The sequence below is a fragment of the Phyllostomus hastatus genome, unplaced genomic scaffold (assembly GCF_019186645.2).
Source record: "Phyllostomus hastatus isolate PE091 unplaced genomic scaffold, TTU_PhHast_1.1 phas_scaffold_182, whole genome shotgun sequence".
Taxonomy (NCBI): domain Eukaryota; kingdom Metazoa; phylum Chordata; class Mammalia; order Chiroptera; family Phyllostomidae; genus Phyllostomus; species Phyllostomus hastatus.
The window spans coordinates 24,025,085-24,040,991 of record NW_025334013.1 but is presented as its reverse complement, the minus strand read 5'-3'; the positions used below and the strand labels follow the sequence as shown (position 1 = coordinate 24,040,991).

The window sequence follows — 15,907 nt, the reverse complement described above, 5'->3', positions numbered from 1 at the left end:
GGCTCCAGGTTTTATCACTCGTCACCTTCCCATGAGCCACCATCAGACTTAATCAAAGCTGGGGCTCGGACAGGGCTGGATGCTCCTCCTCATGTCTGCAGCCACAGAGAGGCAAGAAGAGTGTCCCCAGCCCCTGTCTCCCGGCATGGGATGCAGCGACTTAAGCCTGAGGACCCAGGAGAAAGGAGGAACAAGGGCTCAGGGTGGAAGGCAGCTTGGCGAGGGAAGGCTGTGGAGAACAGACAGTATATGAGGAGGAGCTCTGACAACAGCCTTAAGGCTCAGTTTCCCCACTAGTGGGATGGGACCAACCTAGAGTGTCAAAGTATATTCTTTCAAACAAGTTAAAAAAAATAGAGTATAGCATGAAACCTGTGCCAAAGATGGACCAACTCATTAACAAGGGCGCCAGCGGGATGGCCATGCTGGCTCGGAGGGCTTTGGAGGGACCGAGTGCTTAGGTGTTTGATGGGGAAAACGCAGGGTGAGGCTGCTAGGTTAGAAACAAAGAGGATTAGCGTCCCACGGGGCAGTGAAACCACAAGTGTGGGGATCATCTCTCTTACATCCAAAACTCTGCAAGTGAACCCAAGTCTGGGCCTGCCTGTAACCAGCAGCCGAGAGTGAAGTCAGACTTAGGTGTGTTCCCCCGGGAGAATCACACAATCCTGGGTGGGCAGGTGAACCACGTTTCCATGCTGTTCTCCCACCTTATTTCCGAGTGTGGGGTAAGTTTTCCACACAGGTTAGAGGCCTGCTCCGCTCCTCCTGCTGCCACACCCCAGTGCCCCCACACCATCTCTTCTCAGCTGAGCACCTGGCTTCTCCCCCTCTGTCCGACCCCCTTCCCCAGAGCTGCAGGGAGGGTGGCGCTGGGCTGCCCCATGCAGGAAGGCCTGTTTTCCTGGCCTGCCCACTGCACCAGACTGGACGTGGCCCGGCCCACGGACAGACAGGCCAACCACCATCCGCTGCACCTTGGAGGCAGGGGGCGAGGAGGCCCTGGCTTGTGATGGAGACGAGGGGAGGGAAGAGGACAAGGGCAGTTGTACTCTTGGAATCCCCAGCAGAAAAGGCTTTTCAAGTACCCTCCTTTGGGGAATAAAATTCTCCCTTCAGCCTCACTCTGGGTAACTTGGAGATGCCCAGGCCCAGCACCACAAAGTGGGCCTCCCCCGTTGGAGGAAATGATCATCGTGACTTTTATCCAGCTACTGTGGTGTTTGAGGCTGGGCATTTTATACGAACTGCTTCACCAGGTCCCAGAAAGTAGGCACAGCCCCCATTTGTTAGATGAAGAAACAGGCAGAGCAACTTGCCCAGGGCCCGGCAGCGAGTGCGTGGGGTCGACCACCAAGCAGTTGGGCACTGCAGTCAACTCCCAGTGCGTTGCTCTCATGGCGGCCCCCTCACCACAGGCCTCAACCCCCGCCCCTTCGGCCTACAGGGAGCCGCAGGGAGGGTGCTGGGGCAGTGGGGAGTGTAGGTCAGTGGGCTGGCGATTACAGAGGACACACCTTTATTTCTGTGAACCTCTCTCTACCAGGATCTCTACGCATTAGACCTGGAGCCCTACCGCTATTCGGGGGTGAACCTGACAGGGTTCCGGATTCTCAACGTGGACAACCCCCACGTCTCAGCCATCGTGGAGAAGTGGTCCATGGAGCGGTTGCAGGCAGCTCCCCGAGCAGAGTCTGGTCTGCTGGACGGAGTGATGATGGTATAGCAGCAGGGTGTGCCAGACCCAGGGCTCCCCCTTCCCTCCCTCCTTCCTTCCCTCCCTCCCTCCTTCCTTCCCTCCCTCCTTCCCTCCCTCCCTTCCTCCCTCCCTTCTGTCCTTCCCTCCTTCCTTTTTTTTCCTTCCCCCCTTCCTTCCATCTTTCCTTCCTTCCACTCTTCCTTCCCATCTCTCCTTCCTTACTCTTTCCTTCCTCCTCTCCTCCTTTCTTCCCTCCTACACCCCCCTTCTTATGATCTGCTGTGTGTCAGCTGGACCTTAGGCTAGGGTCCGGGACACAAAGGAGTCAGACATAGCCCATCCCAGGATGGGGAGTACAGGCAGGTAAACAGCTGGTTACAGAGAGCTGCGGTAAGGCCCAGTGGATCCTGGGCTTGGAGGACTTTTGGCCATGACCAGCAGAGGCTGGGGAGGCAGGAAGGAGACAGTGTTGGCAGGGCCTAGGCAACAGCAGGGTAGTGGGATGGGGTGGGAGGGACTGCTAGAAGGTCCTAGCTGCAGAGGGTGGGAGTCAGGTGCCTACAGAGCTGCAGAGTCAACCTGTGCCTGGCCTGTCACCGGGACACGCATAGGGTCACTTCTGGGGCCTCATGGCCTTTCCCTCACCAGGACTCCACGTGTCTGGGGTCGGGGACAGGGCAGGGTGGGCAGAGAATTCCCAGGAGCTGTTCTCAGGCAGGCCCTGGGCCCTCCCCTCCAGACCGACGCTGCCTTGCTGTATGACGCCGTCCACATCGTGTCTGTGTGCTACCAGAGGGCACCCCAGATGACCGTGAACTCCCTTCAGTGCCACCGGCACAAAGCTTGGCGCTTTGGCGGCCGCTTCATGAATTTCATCAAGGAGGTAAGTGTTCCCCGTGTCGCCCACCAAGGCCAAGGCTATCTCCCTGGGTGGGGGTGGTGCTGCACAGCAGCCAAGGGCCCAGGTTTGGGAGTCAGATTCAAATTTCAATCCACATGAACTTGGGCCAGTTGCCTCACATCTCTGGGCCTCAGTTTCCTTGGATGAAAACAGGTGTGATAAGACCAGTCTTGCCAGTCTTACAGTGTGATCGAGAGGCAAAGTCCTTGGCACATAGTAGGTGCTCAGTGGGTGATCAGCACTGTCAGCAGGACACAGCACAGCACGGGCTTAAAGTACAACAGATGAGGGTCTTTGCCTCTGGCTGTGTGCCCTTGGGCAAACTCAAGAACCTCGTTGGGCCTCGCTTGTCTGTCTGTGCAATGCGGTAGGAAGCACTCCATGCCCATGTGGATGCTGTGAAGGGGAAAGGGGACCACGTGGGAAGTACTTAGTGCAGCGCAGAAGGCAGAGGAGGCTCGGTAAATAACAACCAGCCCCACAAACTCCTCTTGACATCACGGGCCTACCGACCAGCTTCCCGCCCCGGTCCCTGCCAGGACCCGGCTCTCCTGGCCCTATGGCAACTATGGAGAAGTCCCACCAGTGGAGCCGATCCATGGGACCAGAGAGCAGAAAACTGTCCTGCTGCCGAGAAGGTGACCATGGAAACATAGTGTGCCTACTTTTAATTTCAAAGGACTCTCCCCAGCACCGCTGTCCCTGTAAACTATGGAGGGCAGTAAACTATGGAGATGGTTAACTCTTCGATCCTCGGTTTCCTCGGTGTGTCATGAAGATGGTGGGTGTGCCCGCCTCAGAGTGTTGTTGGCACGGCAGCGGAAAACTGCACCAAGCCCCTCGCCCGGGGCTGGGCCCAGGCAGATCCCAGTACATGGTGGATGAAGAAGGTTCATGGGGACTAGATGTGGGCAGGGAGATCCTGGGTCAGAGAGAGCGGCCCTGTGAGGACAACCCCAACTGCACTTCGGGGAAGCTACCCAGGAGGGCTCCATATAGGCAGTCTCTTCGAAGCAGGCACCCACCGTGGGCCAGAAATGAGGCCAGCTGCCTGGGGAGTTCATTTACTCAGTAGCTGTTTGTGTGGGCCTGCCGGGTGCCAGGCAGCAAGCTGCAGCAGACGAGCCCTGCGCTCCCCAAGCTCACAGCCTAGGCAGGCATCGGTGAAGTTACCGCGTTAACGAGGGGACTCGGACACCTAAAGGAAGGCAGCGCTCCCAGGGTGAACTATAAAGAAAGCCACCTCCTCCTACTCTGTGGACTGGGCAGCGTTCCCGAAGGTTCCACACTCACTGTGGCTGCTTGGGATGAGGCCTGTGACAGCTCCTCCTGCATTTTAGAATGACCCCAACAGGGATACAGATGAGACACAGGCCTGAGAGTGTGATGCAGGTGCCTTTGGAGTTTATCTCTACCTCTGCCCAGCTGTGCGGCTTTAGGCAAGTTCCTGGACACCCTCAAGCGTCAGTTTCATCACCAGGCAAACACTGTCTCACAGTCACTGTGGGGGAGCCTTGGCCCTGGGTCCCTCGCTCCTGGAAGGGACTCTGGTGTCAGGCATTGCGGTACAAGAGGACCATGACGGCCCCTTCTCATTCGTCCCCTCAAAATGCAGCGCAAGTTCGACTGCTCACTGCCCCGAACAAGGCCTGGCTGGCCTGCATGGTCATCGGCTTGTTCTCAGGGGCTCTGAGGTCTGACTCCTCCCTCCTGTACCTCCCTCCTCGGCAGGCCTCCAGCTCAGTAGCTCAGGCCCCAGGAGAATCACCAGACTCCCTTAGGAGACAGATACAAGTAGCTTTGAAGGTAACCGCTTTGGGGCTGTGTGGCCTTAGAAAAGCTACTGAACCTCTCTGTGCTTTGGGTCCTCCTCTGCACCATGGAGATAATACCAGGGTTCTTGTAGGATTCAGTGAGTTATGGTGGGTGTGAAACCAGGACACTGCCTGGCACAGAGCCAGTGCCGAAGAGACCAACTGTGATTACTACTGTTTCTGTCATCGCCACTGTCATCGCGATGGCTTCTTGTTCCGTGGCAGGCTGTTAGCGAAAGGAGATCACAGTTTCAGGAACCTCCACTCTGTGTTTGCTTCTCACCCCTGGGAATGGTTGAGGCCCGGTGGTGAAGCCTGGGTGGGAGCAGAACCCTCACCGGCCACACCATAGGAAAGGGAGCCCCCTGCCCCCTCCAGGGGCTGGTGGGCCCGTGGGGGTGTGGCCGGCCACCCCACCTGTACAGAGCCCTATCAGAAACATCTTTGTCTTTCCTTAGGGCAGTGATTTTCTACCGTTTTTTTATAATCTCATGGCACACATAAGCTAACTACTAAAATTCCGTGACATACGAAAAATCTATTTTTTGCCGATCTCACAGGAAAAATGGAACAGGTATAATTTTGATTCACTCACACTGGACGGCTGTTGTTGTGTTGGTTGTTGTCATTTTCTTATTTGACACTCTAAGGGAAAAGAGGTCAGTGCCCGCGACTAAATAGTCAGGTGTTGTATTTTAAAAATCCTTGCAGCACTCCAGTTGAAAATCGCCGCCTTGGGGTGTGGAGACCCAGGTCTGGAGCAGCCACACGGCTGGCCCATGGTGCTGCGCTGGCCAGCACTGGCCGCCGGGGCCCTGCGGGGGCCCGGCACAGTCTTCCCTCAGACCATTTCCAAGTTGCCCGTCTCCCCATCTGACTGCATGACAGTAAATCATTTTAAAGACTTGGCATTTCCGAGAGGAGCTGGAAAATGCCAGGCCGGAGTTCAGAGCGTGTGAAGCATCTTTCATTTAGCGAGTCCTAAGCCTCGGCTGGAAGGGGCGGGAGGGCCGGGAAATGTCACAGGGAGGGGCTGCCAGTGGCTCCCTGCCCTGGCCCTGCCCCTGCCCACCGCCCACCGGCAGGCGCTGCACCTGCTAGCATTTAGTTGCTCCGAGGCTGACAAGGAGGAAGAACTCCACCGAGAGTGCAGGATTGAAGGCGCCTGCTGTGATTTCCCTTGGGGGCCAGGAGATAGCCTGAGGCTGTGGGAGCCCACAGACCGAGAAGGGCCACAGGGACTGCGGAGCCAGCCTGAGAGAAGCTGAGTTTCCCCTTGGGGCCATAAGCACTGGTCTTCCCCTTCTCTGATGCATCTTCCTGGGGCTCCTTGGATCTCCCCACTCAATGTGGGGATGATGACCCTGTGCTCTTCGTCTCGGCCCCAGCAGGGAGGGGGTCTGCACCACTGTTGCTTGGGGCCTGCACAGCTCAGCCCCTGTTGCAGCCTCAGTGCCCATGACTGTAAAATGGGGCAACAGTGACACCCACCTGGCAGGGCTGGGAGGAGAACTGAGTGAGCTCATGCAGGGATGAGTCCTCTGTGACAAGGTTTCCACTGAGGCCTCAGGCCTTGGCCCGTGTGCAGCCCCCTCCCCCACAGCTGAGGGCCAGCCCCAGTCCATAGGAGGAGCTGGAAGAAAGCAACGAGGGGAAATAATAACATATACCACTTCGAGAGCATTGTGTGTAGTGTATATATGCCCCCCCCCTTACTGCAGGGGATATGTTCCACCACCCTTCCTCAGTGGGTGCCTGAAACCACACACAGTGTCAGATCACATACGTATATTTTTTCCTCTACATACCTACCTGTGACAAAGTTTAATTTGTAAATCATACAATGTCATAGCAGAAGATTTGTTCTTACCATAGATCTTAGCAGCCTCAGTGTACAATTTTTTTCCTTACTAAGTCTAGAACTTCCACCATTGCACTCACGGGAAGCCCTTGGCGGTTTCTCTTTGACGTATGCGAACAGCCAGCATCACTGCCCTTGTACTTTGGGGTCGTTGTGAAGCACGGCAAGGGTCCCTTGCGCATAGGCACTGCCACACCACGACAGTTGACCCGATGACGCAGACTGCCACTAAGTGACGCCAGGGTGGGGTGTGTATACTGCATGGATGCACTGAAGAAAGGGAGGGTTTTATCTCACTACCCAGGGTGGCATGTAATTTAAAACTTACAAATTTTGCCTATTTCTGGAGTTTTTCATGTACTAGTTAAGGACCACAGGTAACTGAAACCATGGAAAGCAAACGTGCAGATAAAGGGGGACCACTGTATGTCCGGCACTGTGCTAAGCACTGTGCACACCTGTTGGAACACGACCTAGGGAAGTCGGTAGTTTTCCCCTTCCTGGAGCTCCGAGAGCTCAGATTCCGTGTGCGAAGTGCTGGGCCAGTGTCTGCATTCGCCCCTCCAGGCACGTAGGAAGACTTTCCAGTGGCCTTAGAGCGGCTCAGGTGCTTACAGATTCCCAAAAGTTTTTGTTTGGGATCAACAGGTAAGCCTCCAGGGATCTGGACCTGTGAACCCATGGACTTGTGTGTCAAAGTATGAGTGTAAGCAGGGACACAGGGGCCATTCGGCCAGGGGGAGCCTGGGAGCCTTTCTCTGAGCCTGTAAGGGACCATGAACCCAGCGTGATGCGCACAGTGTGGCCACACAAGGACTCTGACAGTCAGACCCCTCCTCCCGTGTTCCGGGCCCTTGGGCCAGCCAGCTCCCGGGCTGACTGTAGGAGCTCCCAGGTTCTCTCCCTCTCTGAACTCCCAGCCCACCTTTGTTCCCTAGGACTCCAGGATGGGCGGGTTTGTCCCACCCCCAGACACAGGAAGCCACCCATCCTGGGCTCTTACCTGTGTGCCTGCTGCATCCTAACCCTAAGGAGGAGGGAACCACTTCAACCTGGAGGGTGGGGACCTGGGACCCCGGCTTCAGCTTGGTTCATCCTGTTTTCCACTCTGTGAGTTTGGGGGACCCTCCAGGCCTGCTTCCTGATCTATAAAATGGGCTCCTCACCTTCCAGGATGGCTGCAGGGATCCCAGGGCACGCACAGTGTGAAGTGCCGCGCAGAGTTGACTGTCTGGGCCCACCAGAGAGGTATCACTTGGGACAGGAGTCTGCAAACGGCTCCTGCAAAGGGCCACATCGTAAATATTTCAGGCTCCTCAGGCCGGGTGGTCTCTGTTGCAACCCTTCAGCTCCGAAGTTGGAGCAACAACAGCTGCCAAAGACGATGGGTAAACACATGGGCATGGCTATGAGCTAAAAAACTGTTGACAAAAACAGGCATCGGGCAGGTAATTTGCCAACCTCTGCTCTACACAGAAGATGGAGCTTTTACCGGTTGGGACCTGAACCTTCTCTGAACCGCTGTCTGCCTCTCTCTGTGAAATCATGCTCATGGAAAGCTACCATTTTATTCAGAGCTCAGGTTGTACCAGACACCATTCTGAGTATTTTACAGGACTTACCTCCTGTTACCATCATCACATTTTGGTAAGGTGTTCAATTGTTGGTTCCATCTTATAGATGAAGAAACTGAGGCAGGAGTGCAATGAAATTCCCAAGGTAACACAGCTAACTGCGATCAATCCCAGCATTCTGATGTCACGGGGCTGGGGCCAGGGGTGGCAGAGGTGACCCTCTCTGTCTCCCCTGGCTCTCTGGGGACCACTCCAAGCATCTGGCCTTCCCGCCAGGGCCGATAGGGCCCCTTGGCTTTTGTGCCTCCCGGCAGGGCTCGCCTGCCCTGCTCTGCCCGCCTGCCTCCCTGCCCCTCTCTGGGGATCTGACACGGGCTTCCCCGGCGTGTGGCTTCGAGGCGGGGGCTCATTTGAGCGCGTCTGAGATCGATGTTGTACACGAGAAGGTGCAAATGTAAAGCTGGCTAAAGAGCATAATAGAATTTATGGAAATCGCTGGCTCGCACCACAGCCCGAGCAATGATGGAGGTGATTATTAATTAATCATGGTCTTGGGGGAACAGTATCAGTGCAAGGAGTAATTAAAATGAAGCATTGTACAGTTGTACCGAATGATGATTTATGAGCCCGAGGAATTGCCGCTCTGCCCTCTCCTCTCCGGCAGGCTCAATGGGAAGGATTAACTGGACGGATTGTTTTCAACAAAACCAGTGGCTTACGGACCGATTTTGATCTGGACATCATCAGTCTGAAGGAGGACGGCCTGGAGAAGGTGCGTGGGCTCAGGAGTGGGAGGGGCCGAGACCCAGTGTGGCCGGCTTGGCATGACCAGGTGTGCGGCCTGTGCCTTGGCCCTTCCGAGGACAAGGAGCCCTGGTCAGGCGAGTGGTGCAGAACCCAGTGGCCTGGCCATGGTGGACACCCAGACCATTGGAACAGCAGCCACTGGGGATGTTTAAAGTGGGAAAGTAATGGAAGGCTCATGGGGACGACAGACTGTCCCTTAAGTCTCTGCAGGGCTGTCACGGGACAGACATATCCTTGGGTAAGAGAAACTTTCTAAGGACCAGGGGTACCTGCCTGAAGAGTGAGCTCACTGTCACTGGAGGCATGTAAGCAAAAAAATCAAACAAAGTAATTGCTTGTCTGGCACACCGGAGGTGACTCACTCTTGAAGAGACGTTGAAGCATGTGGTTTCTGAACTGCTGTAGCCTTCGAAGGCCTTTATGATTCCAGGGAGTTTGGACAAGGAAAACAGGCCCACTGGGGCCTTGGGGACTCCCATTGGGCTACCACAGAAATGCCTTTAATGGGCCCCATTCTGATCCTGGGAACCGTCGGCATATTCTGGCGCGGTCAGACTGCTGGGCTGAGAAGGGGGACTTAACATGAGCTCCCAATTCTCAGTGTTCCCTGGGACCTCAGGGGCCAGGAGCTCAGCCACACTCTCCTCCCACAGCAGGCTGGTCCCTGGTAGCCACCAGGGCACCTCCCCAACCCTGGGAGTGATTAAAAAGCAGGGAGCAGGGGCCAGGAGGAGCAGGGGCCAGCTCAGATGTCTGTGGGCCTTCAGGAGTCCTTGATTCCTCTTCTTCCTGCCTGCCCCAGTCCTGGCCTGTTCCTTAGATTATGCTGGCACCCCACCTGGCTTTCTACCTCCACCCCTGAGCTCTCCATCCTGAGCTCACCTGTACACACAGGTGAAGCCTCCCAGCACACAGCTCTCCCTGCTCTGAAACTGCCCATAGCTCCCTGGTGCTGAGTCAGTAAGCTTCAGCCCCTCTCCCAGCCTTTAAGGTTCTCCGAGAAGCACCCCAACCTTCCCCTCCAGGCCTAGTGTCCACTGTCCCCCAAAACACTCCCCACAGTCCTGTCACACACCCTTCCTGTTGCACCTCGGGGCCTTCACCCATGCGATCCATCGCCCTGGTTGCAGAAATGGCCCCTGTCTCCTTGGTTCATTTCCTCTGACTCAGACGTGGCTCTGCTTGGGTTGCATCTTGTGGCCAAGGTTACTCCATTCACTCCTGAGTTTCCCACAGATTCATGGGGCCACCGTCCTGGGGAGGGGCGGCCAGGGAAACTTCACCATAACTCAGCAGCTCTCTGGTGCCGGATATAGCATCAGTCCCTTAAGGACAGGCCCTGTGGCCTCTGCTCCTAAAATCTTCAAGGCCAGTTGAGATCCAGCCCTATCCACAATAGGTGAGTTCCCATTAAGCAGTCTTCTCGCTTCTATTCAAACTCCCCCAGTGCTGGGGAGCTGCCTTCTTCCTCGTGCAGGACTGTAGCGATACAGTATTCACTCAAGTAGCGGCCTTGTCTCTGCTCTCTCAGCTGTCCATCTCTGAGCATAGCCTGAAATTCTAAGGATAGCAATTAGATGGCACGCAAGCCACCACTTCCCACTCCTGTGCCCGTGGCAGGCATCAGTAAGTGGTCATCTGAGCTCCCTTTTCCACTGAGCCCTCCCACAGTATCCTTCTCCCGGCAACTGGTGCAAATTGATCACAGCTAATACTCTACGATGCCTGGACTAAGGCTGACCTGCAGAGGTCCCCCTCAGAGGCTCCTGATCGCAGCCACCCTGATTCTGGTCCTAACTATCCTCAGTCCTAACTGTCTCACGTCCCTACGGCACCTGGAGTTGAGCAGGGCTTACAGTTGGAGCTCAACAGATGCTTGCTAGGGGAAGAGTTCCTGCTGTTCATTTGGCCTCTGGACAGATGTTTGGTGAGCACCTCCTGCACCCATGCAGGCTGCAAGGGACCCTTGTACTGAGCTTGGCCCACTTGAGAGAAGAGCGTCTTTCAAGCTGTCTCCTTGTCTCCTCTCCTCTTGCCCCAGGAGGTCTACAAAAACGAGATCCTGCCTGGAGAAGGTGCTGAGCCCCCAAGCACAGGCACTCTGCCTCTCATACCATCACTTCTGTTTGCTAAGCTGGGTCATTGCTGATCCAGCCAGCTCTAGCCAGTGGCTTTGGGAGGATTAAGGCAGAATTTCCCAAGCATAATTACATGTCTCTCTGCTATCTGCCTTGCACAGCTCTCTTAATGGGATGTTTGCACTCAGTCTCTCTGTTTAATTGATTAAGTTTCCTGAGGAACCCCCGACTGGGCCAAGGACACAATGGGCATGCTGAACCCGTCCTTGAGAAAGAGGAGCTAAGACTGGCGCAGGGCTGGGCAGAGTTGGGTCCAAAAGGACCTTTAAGAGTCCCAGGGCTTTAGAATGATTTGTAAACTTGATCTTCCCTCGCCTCCCTCCAGCCTGAGGTCTGATAGCAACAAGGGCACTGTGGGGACAGAGATTAAGCTGCCTTCCCCAGGGTATCTGCCAATTTTAGAAGTAAAACCACAGAGCTAAAGCCCTGCAAACCCAGCAGCATCCAAGCCTCCAGTGCAGGTCCTCCACTCTGTCCTGCCATCCCCAAAACAGCTACAGAACCCAGCCTCCTGCCCTGCCCGCCTTCCAGCATGTGGCACATCTCAGCATCCCTTCACTCATTCCACAGATGCTTGAGAACACCTCCCAGGCCCAGGCCCTGTCCTCAGCTTTGGAGGGCGTCTGGCCCTAGAGCTGCCCTGGGGCTGAGACCCAGTGGGTGAGCAGCTGGGGCCCTGGGTCTTCCTCAGGAGGTAGGAGGCTCAGAGGAACTCTGCCCCTGGGGAGGACCTGGCCTTGACCCTGACCCAGGACCCCTGATTTCCTCATGCCATTTGCTCCACCCCAGGATGGTTTCCACCTTTATGGGCTCCCTTTATGTTCACCTGTCCCCTCTGCATTTCCCCCATCAGCTGGGGAGGGCCTGCCACCCAGGGAGATGTGGCGGACCTCAGGAGACTCCCCACCGTGGGGGTCTCCTCCTGGAAGGAAGGAGGCAGCAGGGCTGTCAGGAAGCTCAGCTCCAAGCAGGGTAGCCATGACAGAGATGGGCATGAAGATCGGGATGAAGACGATGGGCTCACTGATGTGGAAACAGGACGGAAAGACAGAGGATTCAACACCCTGTTCTGTCTGTCTGTCCATCCAGGTTGGGGTGTGGAGTCCTGCCGAGGGGCTCAACATCACAGAGGTCGCCAAAGGCCGAGGCCCTAACGTCACCGACTCTCTGACAAATAGGTCACTCATCGTCACCACAGTGCTGGTAAGAGCCTGCGGCCTCACAGGAGGGACTGTCTGACGTGGGGGTGGGCTGGCCATCAGGGCTGGAGGGGCCCCCACTGCCCTACCCCCCATCGACAGGGTGCCTCTTATGAAGATGATGGGAGGCTGGAAGCTGGGGGAGGTGGAGCTGCAGGAAGATGGGCACAGGGTGGTTGCTCAAAACAGCCCTCAGAGCCCTGGCCAGGTAGCTCAGTTGGTAAGAACGTCATTCCGATACACCAAGGTTGTGGATTCGATTCCCAGTCAGGTCACAAACAAGAATCAGCCAATGGAGGCATCAATAAGTGGAACAACAAATCGATGTTTCTCTACTTCTATCTCTCTCCCTTCCTCTCTCTCTAAAATCAATAATAAAAATTTTTTTAAAATGGCCCTCCAACAGAGAGCGCTGGAACACAGCAACTCTGCTCAGGGCCACAGGCCGGAGGCCTCCTCCCAAAGCCAGAGAGCTCGGTCCTCATGCCCGCCTGCGTGGCCAGCCCCTTCTGCAGAGCCCTCTGTGTCTGCTGCTCACTCCGCCCACTCCCTGAGCCGGAAGTCTGAATAGGAGCCATGGTGGTGTGGAAGAAAGGAGGGTTGACCTGACCTCTGAACCAGGACTCAGGTTCTACCTCTTCCACCTCAGTCCCCAGGGATAGGCCCTTCTCACTGGTCCCCCCGGTGGGTGGGTGCTCAGGCCACACCTGGAGAGCCCCTTGAGTGCTCAGAGCCCACACACACGCCCCACTCCAAAGTGCCCCATCCTGAGAGCTCTTGGCAGCAGCCATTCTACCTGCCACCTCCCTCCATTCCCAGACTGAACAGTGCCACTCCCTTACAAACATGTCCACCCAGGGAGTGGCTTTTGGGGTCTCTGCACTTTGGAGCTCAGAGTGGGCAGGACTCAGTTAGGCCGCTACCCTCCTCTGAGTGGCCAGTGCTGTGCCCACTCCACGTATGCCAGCCCCTCTTGGAAAACCTCCACGGTGACAGGACTCAGGACCCTCCCTCCCAGAGACACGGCACTGCTCTTGGGGGCCCACGCTGGGCCATGTTGCAGGGAGGCAGCCTAGTCACAGCCTGGTGGGTTCTGACCAAGCACCCTTGGAGGACAATGCTGGCCCTGGTCAGCTTCCCTTTATAATAAAGCAAAACGTTTGCAAGGACCACATGGTAAGATCATTTTCTTCAAAAAACAAACAGAGAAAGAGCTCTGTTTGCAGTGCTTGGATAAAGTAAGGCTGTCACAGGATAGAAGCTGGGAGGCAGGGCTGGGCGCCCCATGCCTGGTCCCTCCACGGGGCTCTCACAAGGCTGGCCTCGCCTGCCCGCCACCGGAGGCAGCTCAGCCAGGCCCTGCTGGATGCCCTGTGTACTCCTTCTGGTGTGATTCACCGGTGATGTGCTTGGTAGCTGGGCAGTGGGCACCATGGAGCAGGAAGGGGTGGAAACCCCATCTTCCCAGGAACCCTGATGAACAGACACCAGGGCCACCGTTGGCTTCTAGGGAGCACCGTGGACTGTGGGTCTCAGCCCCAGTCTCCAGGGTTGTGATTGAGAGGATTCAAATCAAAGATGACGGGGACCTAGCCCTGGCTGGTGCAGCTCAGTGGATTGAGCGTGGGCTGCGAACGAAAGTATCGCAGGTTCGATTCCCAGTCAGGGCACATGCCTGGGTTGCAGGCCACGGCCCCCAGCAACCACACATTCATGCTTCTTTCTCTCTCTCTTTCTCCCTCCCTTCCCTCTCTAAAAATAAATAAATAAATCTTTAAAAAAAATTTAAAAAAAAGATGATGGGGACCTAATGCAGGCTCTGGACACTCTGCTGAGCCAAAGTGAGAGGATGGGGGAGACGCCAGCCCACCCCCCTGCCAGTTTGGGGTGAGACTCCCTCTGGCATTGTCCCTGATAACCATGTATCCTGCTTGCCTTTATTGACTGACTTTTTGTTAACTACAAATATATAAAAATCAGACTGTTAAAACCAGCAAGTCCAAAGATCTCATTAGGAACAGGGGAAAAAAAATGTAAAAAAAAAAAAGATTAAAAAGAGCAAAGGGATTAGAGTGAGGACTAATGAGCAATTAAAGGAATATTGATGTGGATAAAAATAGAAAAAGATAAAAAGAGAGTTGAAAGAGAACAAAATAAAAAGGTTAAAAGGAAAATAATAAAGAGAATAATGAAAAGGAACACGATCAAGAGAGATGAAAAATTAAAATAAATATTTAACAGCTTCGGCGAGACCAGGTAAAAAAAAAGAAATGTAAAACCAGAATGTCAGGAAGCAAAAGGATAAAAGTGTGACAAAGCTGAACTATAAAAGGGTAAAAATAAAATAATAAAAAGTGTGAAAGATTAAAAGCAGAGCTCCATAAAATGTGAGCTATCAATAAATAAAGCACATTTTACAAGTTAAGACTTAAGAAGGTAAAATGAGGATGCTTGAAGAGATTGGGAGGAGAGGTGATTCAATGAGCAAAGGCGATTCAGCCACAAAACACTATTCTAACAGCTCGAGGCGAGCCAAAGGTCATGTGCCAAAATGGTGCAAAATACGCCTTGAAAGGCCACAGGGCTAACTTTTTATTAAAATGTTGGCAGCCTGATTTCAAGGGCATAAGCCCCTTCTGCAAAGGCACCGATGGTTTTTCTACATCAGCAGAAAAAGAATCCGGAAGATATTCCCCTGTTCTTCTTGAAGTTTCTTGGTCAGTCCTGGAAGCTTCTTGCACAGCTACCTGCCTGTACTCAGTTGCTCACCAGAGGTCCTTCCACCTGAAGCACCAGGCGCCTCCCCGGGACTCAGGGAGGATGTAGAAGGAGAGGAGCCCCTCTTGGTCCACAGCTGGACACGGCTCCATCCGTGCCACTGCCCTTGTCCAGGCAAACATGAGCGCTGCAGCTCGCTGGGATGTGCAGTGTGAGCAGGACGCGGGAGCAAGCCTGTGTGATGATGTGAAGAGCACACAACCCTGGGTTTGAGCCCTGGCTTTACTGTTCACCAGCTGTCTGCCTGGAAACTTGTTTAACCGTTCTGTATTGCAGTTTCCCACCTGAGAAAGAGGGCTTATAATAATTGTACCTACTTTATAGAGTTGAGAGGAATAATGATTAATAAATGTAAGTGGCACAGACTGCATGCTAAGTGATAGCTGTCGTTGTTATTAATTCATATTATTATGGATTACAAATCCAGTCCCCAGGAAGCTCAGGCTTAATACAGTATGCAGAATGACAGTTCTAGAGAAAACCTCTGAAGTTCAAGCAAAACCCTGAACTTCATTGAAAACTGACCCCTGACCATGGTCACAGAGGTTATCCCTAGCACAGGGTGCATCATAAACTTTGAGCTTGCATTTTAATGCCTTTCAGGCCCTCATCCAGGGGGCGAGTGGGCATTCCCTAGCTCACCGCAGACCACCTCTACCACCTCTTCATTGTTCCCGTGTGGATGCCTCTTATGTAATTGTTTCCTGACCGGCTCCTGAAGGCATTGGGGCTTGTGACCTCATGAGGCCCTCATAGCTCCTGCCTCCTACCTGTATGTAAAACTCTAGATCACACCCACCACCTCACCCCCTGCCCTGGCAACCCCTGAACTCGTGGCCCTGACATCATGATTATTCCCTACTCCTGGCCCCATTGCCTTGGAAGCAACTCATGGCTGCTGACCAGACGTCCTGAAGCAGACGTCCTTCCTCAGAGTCTTCTGAGAGAGAGATGCCCACTCCCACACAAGGACTGGCCTGGGGCCACCTGAAGACCTAGAGCTGGCCCAGACCTTCCAGAGACTACACCAAAAAGTCTCAGTGTAGTCTCCATGTCCCCTAGCCCTGGGTGCCCCCAGCTTGAGCTCTTTGGGACAGCTGTACCAGTTGTGGGCAGAAGCCCAGCCCCAGCTGCTC

At 54.7% G+C, this 15,907-nt stretch overlaps 1 protein-coding gene across 1 annotated transcript in view; it reads left to right on the top strand.

The window, feature by feature from the left end:
- Positions 1–15,907, top strand: part of GRIK3 (glutamate ionotropic receptor kainate type subunit 3) — a 208,584-nt gene that overhangs the window by 151,815 nt on the left and 40,862 nt on the right. Inside the window, exons 6-9 of the mRNA XM_045859909.1 lie at positions 1,547–1,720; positions 2,439–2,582; positions 8,514–8,621; positions 11,884–11,997. Of these exons, the coding sequence (XP_045715865.1) occupies positions 1,547–1,720; positions 2,439–2,582; positions 8,514–8,621; positions 11,884–11,997 (540 nt within the window). The remainder of the gene's footprint in view (positions 1–1,546; positions 1,721–2,438; positions 2,583–8,513; positions 8,622–11,883; positions 11,998–15,907) is intronic.